This window comes from Vombatus ursinus, unplaced genomic scaffold (genome assembly GCF_900497805.2).
Source record: "Vombatus ursinus unplaced genomic scaffold, bare-nosed wombat genome assembly UNPS02014798.1, whole genome shotgun sequence".
Lineage (NCBI taxonomy): Eukaryota > Metazoa > Chordata > Mammalia > Diprotodontia > Vombatidae > Vombatus > Vombatus ursinus.
In genome coordinates, this window is record NW_020954576.1 from 1,973,792 (window position 1) to 1,984,663 (window position 10,872).

Sequence of the window (10,872 nt, forward strand, 5' to 3'; positions counted from 1 at the left end):
ATAGCTCTCATGGCTTGTATGGTTACCTAGTCTCCCTAATTAGATTGTAAACTCCCTGGGGGTAGGTACTAATTCTGATACCTTTTTCTATCTTTGTCTTCCCAATAGCACCTAGCTCAATAAATGGATCAACTGATGGATAGATTTAGAGGGCAAGTCACTGTTTCAGGGAGACGGTGAGGCATAAGTAGTGTGAGGTTTGCCTAATGGACGGAGCCTTGGGGATGTTGGGGTGGGGAAGAGGAAAGATGAATAACCAGAAGAAACAATGGCTCAAAGAAAAACTTTATTGTCCCCAATCATATTGCTGAGGTCATCAGGACCCCAGCACTACCTTCCCTATTATTTTTTGCCCTTCTTTTTTTGGCTCTATGGAGTCGAAACACTTCGTTGTTGGGGGAGGGCTATGTGCAGGGGAGGGAAAGATGAGTGTGAAGGAGAGGGAGATTTTGCCTCTCATCAGTGTTATTGCCCACATTTCCCCTTTACAGGCCCCTCAAGGCCAGGCCCGTGGCTGTGGCCCTGGCCGGGAGGTGCATTCTCATGCATCTTTTCATGGGTTTCCATGACCACACGTGCTATCATCACAGCGAACTCCTTGAAGTCAACATCAGCATCTTGGTTTGTGTCCAGTTCTTCAAAGAGATGTGAGACATTCTTCAGATCCTTGGAGTTCTGGGACAGAGGGAAGAAAGAGATAACGTTGGTTACTAGAAAACATGTGGTAAGGAGCAAGGTAAATTCATAGCCTGGGACTCCTGGCAATGATCCTGATTTTGTCAGAGGGCATTGGGAAAACCCCATACTGATTGTCCTCACTAGTGAGGATGCACCCTTAAGAATCCAGGGCTATGACAACATTATATCACTCGTGGGCAGTATAGATGTGCTCCCCCCTTCCCCATCTTCTATAAATAATAGTAACAGTAATGATAATACCAGCATTAGAGATAAGGCTTATGACTAAATAAGTCCTTGAAATTGTGTAGCAACTTCAGCCATGTAAAGGGGCTTCTTAGCTAGTGGTACAGCAGATTTGGGGTCTACACTTGCTTCCAAGGAAGCATGATAATACTAAATAATGATAGCTACCATTTATATAGCAGTTTAAGCACTTGTGTTATCTCACTTGATCGTCACAACAGTCCTGTGACATAGGTGCTATTACTAGTCTCATTTTACAGAAGAGGAAACTGAGGCTAAGAAAGGTTGAGTAACATGCCCAGGTTAAGGAGAAGTGACTGAGGCAGGATTTGAACTCAGATCCTTCCCAATGCCATATGTGGTACTCTATCTGGTACATTAGTGGTGTCACATTCACGTAGAAGTGGATCTCTGATGTATTAACTTAGAAAACCACAAATTAACATTATCTATGTTGTATTCTATTTTTACTTATTTTGTTAAACTTTTCCCAATTGCATTTTAATCTGTTTTCAGGCACTCCATACAGCAGGCAACCCAGCTGTCAGTCTGGGTTCAAATCCTGTCTCAGACCCATGCTAAGTATATAACCATGGGCAGGTCATCTAATCTCTTAGAGCCTTGGTTTCCTCATTTGTAAAATGGGGATAATAATGGTAACAGCACCTACCTCCCAGGGTGGTTGTAGGGCTCAGATGAGATAATAAACGTAAAGCTCACTCCAAACTTTAAAATGCTATATATTATTATTGTTGTTGCTGTCTAGTGAAAAAAATGAACCTAAGGTCCTCACCCAAACCTTGAGCCACAGTCTCATCTTCCTAACTAGGACCAATTCACTTTGCCCTGGCACAACAGCCACTCTTTTTTATTTTTTACCCTCCTTCTTTAGGCTCTATGGAGTCAAAACACTTCCTTGTTGGGAGTGGGGATATGGGCAGGGGAGGGAAAGATGAATGTGAAGGAGAGGGAAACAGAAATGGGGTTTTCCCTGTTATAGAGGCATAGAAGGAAGGTCTGGAAAATACTGGTGTAGAGTGGCAGCTGTGGGTAGTAGAAAGATCTCTGGATTTGGAGTCAGAGGAGTTGGCTTTGCGTCTAAGCTCTATTACCAGAAGACTGTGAAATCTTCAGTAATTTTTATTCTTTAGCCTCAGTTGCCTCATCTGTAAAGTGGGGGTGTGAGGTATGAAAGGTTGAGATGGACGATCTCTAAGGTCTCTTCTGGCTCTAAATCTATGATCTTAAGATGCTTGGGATAACTTAAAAAAATGGGTCCAGAGAAGTTGGTCTCCTGTATCCCTGGATCTTCCCATCGTGGACTCAGTGAGCAATAGCCTTCACGAGTCATAAAGACCCTCAGGAGGCAATCCTTTAGGAACTCAGGCCCTGTTGTTGTCCAGGCCCAAACCAAGGTCTCCCCTGAAGCCCCTGGGACTTCCAAACCGTGCCATTTTCCTTACTCCGCTTCTCCCTACCTCAACACTTTTGCCCCCAGATCTCACCTTGATGAAATGTGGCATCTCCTTGTTCAACAGCGTCTTCATTTCCCTCCTGTTCAGGGCATCTTTGTTTCCAGAAATGTTAGAATATTTGTGGAAGGTATCAACGAAGATTTTCAGGGAATTTTTCAACGAACAGGCTTCCATTGTGTTAGTTGACCTTGGTCAGTCTGCATGGAAAAGGAAAAGAGTGAGTTGGGATGCTGGAATCTGTCTCCCTGTGCACTGGTCAAGGAGGGTTGAAGAGGTAGGGTGGGTTACTACATAAAGGGAGGCCCATGAGCTTCTGCCCTTGCAGCCTAACTTGAGGGGGGATGGGATGGGATGGATTAGGAAGAGACACACACGCAGGACTCCAGTCTTAAGGTCACTCACGCTGGCTAACAAAGGATTCAGGGGAATGTTGTCCGAATTAAATAGGAAAAGATGGAATGAGAGTTTGTCAGGGAGGGATCTCTGAAAGAGGTGCCTTTTAAGAAGAGTTTGGAGAAAGTTAAGGGGATGCCAAGTAGCAAAAGAAGGAGGGGGAGTCCCCCTGGGCTTGGGGTGGGAGATGGGAAGTGGCCTGTGCACAAGCTGAGGACTGTGGGGTGGTGGAAACCCTGGCCTCCCTGACCCAGGAAAATCAATGCGCTCCTTGCCTTACCACAGAGCAGACTGGAGGAGAGCTGGCTGCTTCACAGAGAGGCATGGAGTGAGTGGGGCAGGCCTGGCATTTATAGGAGTGCCCTGCTTAGGCTCCGGACGGTTGCCAGTGGTAGATGATGCGTCTTTTTCTTCAGTGATTGCTTCACAGGTGTGTGGTTTGCTAATTTTGAGCAGGGTTGTCACAGTCCGGAAGGGTGTGGGGGGCAGGGCAGAAGTTGGAGGAAGGGGAAGGGGAACTGTTTACGTTTCTCCTGTGTCTTTTTGTGAAATTCCCAGTTCTCCTTCCCCCCCCTTTTACCCTCCCCCCTCTCCAAGCTGGTTTGGGAGGAAATAAATTAGCCTCTGCCTTCTCAGCAGCCGCGGGGATTGCAGGCTTTCACCACCACAACTGGCCTCAAAGGGCATTTATCTTGTAATTAAGTGTATTAGAGTTATCTGTATATGTTCCTTATTCATTTAGGGACTAAATTCCGTAAGGACAGAGATCGTGTCTTTCTTAAACTTTGCGTTTTCTCTAATTCCTAGTATAATGTTCTACACACAGTAATTTGAATTCATTAATTCGATAAGAAAAAAATATTGACTGTCTCCTATGTGCTAGACCTGGTGTTTAGGGGTTAGGGGAAGGGTGAGGACCCTGTGGCCTTCTAGGTCCTCAAAGGCCCCACTTGAGGACCTAAAGGACCACAGGTGGCCTTGAGGCCCCAAGTTCCCCACCCCTGTCAGCTAGGGTATATGTGATAACTAAGAAACTTTTTCTTGAGAAGCCCGTCTTATAGATAGATATCCCCAAGACTTAACATATAAGCCAGAGTATAAGGGAATAAGAAAAAGAGTGATATACCTTGAGATCTAGAAATTTCAGTGGTTACCTAGTATGATTTTCTCATTTTACAGATGAGGAAAGAAAGTCCCAGAGAGATTAAGGGATTTAGCCAAGATCTGTAGCTAGCATACATGAGGGCCAGGACTCAGACTCACCACAGAATCAGAGATTTAGAGATGGTGATGAAGTTGGGGATTGAGCTTCAACCCCCTCCTCTTATAAATGAGGAGGCTGAATCTCAGAGCGACTTGTACGAGGTCACATAGGGAGTAACTGGCTGAGACTGAATTTGAATTCAAGTCTTTTGACTTCACATCTCACTTTCTTTACACGTCATCAGGTTTTCTAAAAAACACCAAGACCAATGATTTCTCCATTACACTACACTGAGAATTACAATGTGCTATAGGAATTCAGAGAAAGGAGAGATTTCTTTTGGCTGGGAGAAGGGGTTTTGTGAGGAATATTCAGGGGAAGACTTAATGGAGGAACTGGTATTAAAAGATAGGTAGAATTCATGCAGAAAGATGAGATGCGGAGTGTAATGTGTAAAATTAATAATCAATGCCTCGAGGGCTTTGCTCTGTATTGCTTTGCTAAACTTTTATCAACTACAATCATTTTAATCAGATAAGAGGTAACTGTGATTTATGGTAAGAATATAGTCCCGGGTGAAAGTCTGTGTGTAACAGAAACTAAGATATAGTCCCAGAGAAGTACCTGTGCTGTTAATTTTAGGAATATAATTATAATCATCTTTATATTAAAATATAGTGCGTAAAAGGTGGACCTAGCCTATAATGTAAAAAGGCTTGCTTTTTGTAACACCATAAAAATAAACCTACTGTACTTACTGTAACATCATATGTAATGAGCTGTGTATTGACACATCATGGACTACTTGAGCCAAAAGCCTGCTTGAGTAAAAGGGTGCTGACCATTTACACCATAGCCAGCCTACTTGCACCAAACGTGAATCAAGAGAACTATAAATAACTGTGAATTCTGTTATTCGGGGTTTCAAACCCTGAATACTGGGCGGATTGTAGACCCCACCTTTGTTTCTCTTTAAAAAGGTTGGTTTCTCTGCCCAGAAAGGCTTCCCAGTTTCTTTATCTCAGGGGGGCATTTTGGGCTAGGGGATTTATGTGAGCAAAGACTCCCATTTGAAAAAGGGCTAAGCCAGTGCGGTGAAGAGAGCCGGCAGATTGTTCTGGCTGGAGAGGATGGTAGGGTTCGTACTGTACAATGCTTTGAATGCCAAGCTAGATGTATATGGAACTGGCCTTGTTTGCTGTTTATTTTCTTTCCCCAGTAGCATCTTGGATGAAGGCACAGACAACATGCTTTTCATACTTGCAGATGACAAGAACTTGGGAGGGATAGTTAGCATAGTGCATATTTAGAATCTCAGAAGATCTCTGCAAGCTAGAAACATAGGTTGACTCTTAGAAGATATAATTTCATAGGAATAAATGTGAAGTTCTACAACTGGGTTCAAAAAGTCAAGTTCACAAAGATGGGATTGGGGAGACCTGATTAGAAAGTAGCCTATGTAAACAAGAGCTTGGGATTTTAGTGTACTATGGACTCAAAATGAGCCAACAATATGGCAGGGCAGCCCAAAAGTCTATGAAGATTGTATTAATAGAGGCATAGTGCCTAGAAAGGAAGTGATAAGGCAAAATCAAAAGAGGAGTGGTTCTCTTTCATGTATTGGTTAGACTGGGTGGTCCTCTGAGATCACTTCCAACTCTGAAATTGTGTGATTCTGTGGGAATGGAGACCATGCCCTATGAGGTCGGATGGAAGCAGCTAGGGATGTTTAGCCTGGAGGACAGAAGACTTGGTGGTGGGTTGAGGAGGGCATGAGAGTTGGCATTGAACATCTGAAGGGTTGTCAAGTGGAAGAAAATGAGATATTTGTTCTGTAAATCTTAGAAAGACAGATTCACCCTGATGTTTAGAAGAGTTTTAAAATAATTGGAACTGTCCCAAAGTGGAATGGACTGCCCAGGGAAATAATGGATCCCTTCCATGGAGGTCTTTTTTTGGTTAAATAACCAATTGTTATGTGTGTTATAAGGGGGTTCTCTTTCAAGTTTGGTTTGGACTAGATTAGGGGCTCTTCACCTGGGGGGGAAATCCATAAATTTGTTTTAAAAATACTTTGGTAATTCTATTTCAGCACAATTGGGTTCCTTTGTAATCCTATGTATTTTATTTTATTCATTTAAAAACATTATTTTGAGGGGCAGCTAGGTGGTGCAGTGGATAGAGCACCATCCCTGAAGTCAGGAGGACCTGAGTTCAAATACGATCTTTGACCAAACACTTGACACTTACTAGCTGTGTGACCCTGGGCCTTAAAAAAAAAAAATGCTAATTGTCTGACTGAATCACAGTTCAGAAATCACAGAATTTCAGAGCTGGATAGTAGCCATCTAGTTCAATGTATGCATGAAAGGAATGTCCATGAATATATCAGTAAGTGAGCTGTGATAGTTAGCTGAGATTCATGGAGAAGGGCGGCGAACAGTAAAAACTGGGAAAGGAGGAAGGGGCCAGAAGAGAAGGCTTTGAATGTCTGGCTAGGAGTGCTTGAAATTGACCCTGAAGACTGTAGAGGACCACTGGGAGTTTCTGGTCAGTGGACGAGATGGGGTTGAGGTTAATTTTATAGGAGGTATGCACTGAATTATTCTATCAACCTGTGTAGGCAGAGAGGCCGGTTAGGAGACAATTGCATTTGCAATGAGGTGGTGAAAAGGAGTTACTAGGCACGAGAATGGAAATGAGGGGCCAGATGCAAGAGGTGTTGTGAAGGTATGCACAGTTTTGTAAATACTTCCTCTTTCTACACTGGCTTAGCACTCCTATTCGCTACCATCCCATCATTTCATGTGAGTCTGTATGAGTGTACCTGCCTTTGCCAGGAACCTGCAGAGAGAAAGCCTGCCTCGCAGGCTGCACAAGTTTCTGTGCGGTGCCCTGAGGGATATTTGCCGTTTCTTGGTATTGGATTTTTATTCATGGTATTGGGGTGGACCTGGGGAATCCCCCCCTTCCAAACTTCCCTATTTCTGTTGAGGGCAATAACATCTCTCTAATCCCTGAGGTTCAAAATCTTGACATTATCCTTGACCCTCCCGTCTCTTACCACCCATATCCATTGGTTGTCAAGTTTTGTGGCTTCTGCCTCCTCAACGTTTCTTTCATCTTTTATCTACTCTCATGGCTGCCATCCCATTGGAGGCCCTCATCACTTCTCACCTGAACTATCAGGTCTCCTTCCTAATTGGACACTCACCTTTCAATCTATCTCTTTTCCAATCCACATTCCACACGGTTGCCAAAATAAAATTTCTAAAGTACCAGTCTGATTGTATCATTAGCTTTAGTGGGTCCCTATCACCTCAGGATAAAATTCAAACTCTTCATATTGGTATATAAAGTCCTTCCCAACCTAACTCCAGATGATTCTTCTACGTTTATTTCACATTATTCCCTTTACATAATGGCCTGCTTACCATTCCTCAGACTTGGCATTCCATTTCTCACCTCTGGGATTTTTGTACAGTGTTGTGGGCCAGGATGCTAGTAGAACTGGGGAAGCTTGAGTTAATACCTACACTACCACAATATCAGTGTGTGTGTGTGTGTGTGTGTGTGTGTGTGTGTGTGTGTGTGAAAACCAATAAGCAATGGAGTAGAGTTGGGGCAGTTTGAGTCAATTTACCCCCAGGTAGGTTGATCTGGGACCCAGATGTGGGCCTTTTGGGCAAGAAGGATATAAAAACAGTTTCAAGATTTTGGCAGAACATTCTTTTTTAAATTTTTTTTAATTAATTTATTTTGATTTATCAACAATCACTTCCATATGCTTTTGAATTTAAAATTCCTGCCCCCCTCTTCCTCCCCACCACCCTCCCCAAGATGGTGCACAATCTGATATAGGCTATACATATACATTCTTATTAAACATATTTTCACATTAGTGATTTTGTAATTGGCAGAATATTCTCGACACTTCGAGGAACTTCCTTTCAGATAGCTATTATTTAATCTCCTTGACTATGGCTTTTACTTGTTTTTTAGACTGTGATGAGCTGGGGGTTGTCAGATATGGTTTTTTTTTATTAAAGAAATTGTTTATTTGAATTCTCAGACTCTGGAGTTCATGGAACCAGATGTGGAACCTTAACCAAGACAAGTGTGTCTGCTGGGCCTGGAATACGCTCCCTCCTCACCTTCGATTCTTAGAATCCTTGATGTCCTCAAGGCCAGGTGCAAGTCCTAATTCCTTCAGGAAAACTTTCCCTGACGACTGCAGCTGACAGTGATCTTCACGCTCTAATAACTCTTCCCAGAATCAGAGAATCTTGGAGTTGAAAGGGACCACAGAGACCATCTAATATAATCTGTACACAACTTAAACCTCGAACATCCATGAACAGGAATCCCTGCGGTGCTCAAGCACTAGCATTTAATTGTTTTGCCCACTTCTTATGTACTGCCTCGTATTACTTAACTCTGTGAATATAGGACTTGTCTATATTGTAAGTGCCCAGTGTGCAGGGGCTGTATTTTCTCTATATGTTTCCATAGGATCTAAGCAGGATCTATTGCACATACCATAGCTGCTCAGTAAATATGTGTAGAATGAATGAATGGATTGTGCAAATACTGTACAGCCCATGAATCTTTCAGTGAAACCTTGCGTAAACTTTCTCTACAGTCAATGTGCCCTCTGCTTTTTAGGCTGATGGGAGTGGGGCATGGGTGGGGAGCAAAGATTATATAAAGTGATATTGTTGGCACTTAGTACGCTTGGTGTGATGAATTTTATTTATTTATTTATTTATTTTCTAGTGAGCGGATGAATTGCCCCAGCCATGTTTGGCTTCTGTGGGTTTGAATTTCCTGAACTGGCCCTGGTGCTTGACAGTAGGAGTCCCAAGACTAGGTAAGGGGGCAGCTAGCTAGGGATTTAGCATAGATTCTAGGATCCCAAGACAAATAACCCCTCATGATTAAATCAGATTTGACTGTTCGTGCCTAACCTACAAGTGTTCCAACAGGGAAGACCTCTGGTGCCCTCATGCGGCCTTCCTCAGATTTTACATTTGCTGTGGGAAGTGAGAGCTGAGACTTCAAAATGACCAAGGTTAGGAATTGTAGACTTCTAATGTTCTAAGATATTTTTAATTTACTTTTTTTATTAATTTATTTTGATTTATCAACAATTACTTCCATATGCTTTTGAGTTTAAAATTCCTCCCCTCTTCCTTCCCACCACCCTCCCCCAAGACGGTGCACAATCTGATATAGACTATACATATACATTCCTAATAAACATATTTTCACATTAGTGATGTTGTAATTGGCAGAATATTCTTGACACTTCAGGGAACTTGCTTTCAGATAGCTATTATTTAATTTCCTTGACTATGGCTTTTACTTGTTTTTACTTCCCTGGACTTTTTTTTTTTTTTTAAACCTCCTTCTAGATTTCAGTGAGCAATCAGAATTTTTCTTTTCAGCTATATTTATGATTTCACAAAATTTGACTGTCTCCTTGTTTTTGGAGGATCAACTAGGAGAATGAAAGCAGTACCTCTCTTGTGTGAGTTGTTTAGGGAAATGCCCATTTGGGGGTCCTTTCTGAAAAGTCTCTTGGAAATACGATCTGGTCTCTAATTGGGCATCAGTCAGTCAGAAAATATGTCTTGAACAAATAAGCACTGAAAAATAGGAGACTAATTTCCTGTCCTTGGTATTAGTTTTCTGTTCTTAGTGACAGTAACAGTCCCCCACATCCTCAGCCCTTTGCTGTGCTCTAACTAGCAGAACAGTTTTATGGGGGAAAAACCAAAAACTGAAACAAACAAACAAAAAACAAAACAGTACACTCAGAGTTAGGAGATCTGAGCCTGATACTTAGCAGCTGTGTGACTGCAGGGAGGTCATTTAACCTTTCTGCATTCCTGCTTCCTCACTTCTAATATGTAGGTATTAGTAAATGAATACTTTCTATACAGGGCAATTGTGAAGAAAACCTACAAATGCGACTTCTCTTCTTTTCCCTCCATTTGCTTATTTTGTTTGAGAAAATTTAGTCTCTGGGGAGGGAACAGGCTGGTGCTTTAAGACTCAGCTTGGTAGTTTAACAAATCCTTAGAATCATGTAATATTAGAGCTGGAAGGTTACATACAGTTTAGTTTGATCCCATTATTTTACAGGTTAAGAAACTGAGGTCCCAAGAGAGGAAGTGACTTGCTGAAGTTTCCATAATGCCATGATTCCATTACATCAAACCACACCCTTTTGTGGAATGAGTGACTTGCATGCAAATGAAAGAATTAGAGGGGAAAATAATCTTAGAACATTAAATTAATAAAGACTAAGCAGTTACTTGAAAGGAGGGAATTTTTTTTGCCTTTCTTTGTATTCCCAGAATCCCCTTAGCACAGTGTTTTAGTAGGTGCTCAATAAATGTATGTTGATTTGGTTAGGACCAGTGGATAAACTGCTGGACTTGGAGCCAGAAAGTCTTCAAATCTTGCCTCCAATTCAACTTACTAGCCTGTGTGACTCTAAGAAAATCACGCAATGTTTCTGGGGCTTGGTTTCATCACTTGTAAAATGGATTTGTGGTCTCTAAAATTCCTTTAAGATCTAAATCTATGCCACTCGAAGACTAATTCAGCATACTGGCTGATGTGATGGAATGGTGGTAGTAAGAAGGCTTCATGGAAGAGATGAGATTGGATCTGGGTTTTAGAAGGAGGTCTTTCCACAACATTTGACCAAAAATCTGTCCTTTGGAAAAACACTGATCTCTGTTTTGGAGAAGCTGCACAACTGTGGAGGAGGAAGAGAAAGATGAGGAGGAGGCAGTGGTAAAACAGTGAGATTTCTAAATTCCTAAACCAGGAAATTCCTGGTGGGCTATAGTTCTGTCCTCAAGA

The 10,872-nt window shown here is 42.1% G+C and overlaps 1 protein-coding gene across 2 annotated transcripts; it reads right to left on the reverse strand.

Moving 5' to 3' along the window:
* Positions 1–268: 268 nt before the first annotated feature.
* S100A9 (S100 calcium binding protein A9) lies at positions 269–3,180 on the reverse strand. 2 transcript variants are annotated; one of them, XM_027871361.1, is made up of 3 exons: positions 3,073–3,180; positions 2,430–2,596; positions 269–675 (listed from the first exon to the last, which is right to left on the reverse strand). In XM_027871361.1, exons 2-3 carry the CDS (start codon positions 2,571–2,573, stop codon positions 466–468), a joined length of 354 nt encoding a protein of 117 aa, XP_027727162.1. In that variant the 5' UTR covers positions 2,574–2,596; positions 3,073–3,180; the 3' UTR covers positions 269–465. The 2 variants fall into 2 exon arrangements, with proteins under 2 accessions (XP_027727162.1, XP_027727163.1); XM_027871362.1 differs by having other exon boundaries at positions 3,068–3,173.
* Between the last annotated feature and the right edge of the window lie 7,692 nt (positions 3,181–10,872).

Bases quoted from the DNA above. Each gene is read 5' to 3' on its own strand.
- S100A9 (XM_027871361.1), bottom strand. From the start codon at position 2,573: ATGGAAGCCTGTTCGTTGAAAAATTCCCTGAAAATCTTCGTTGATACC. The intron at 676-2,429 runs GTGAGATCTGGG...CCTCTGTCCCAG, and splicing joins AGATGCCACATTTCATCAAG to AACTCCAAGGATCTGAAGAA.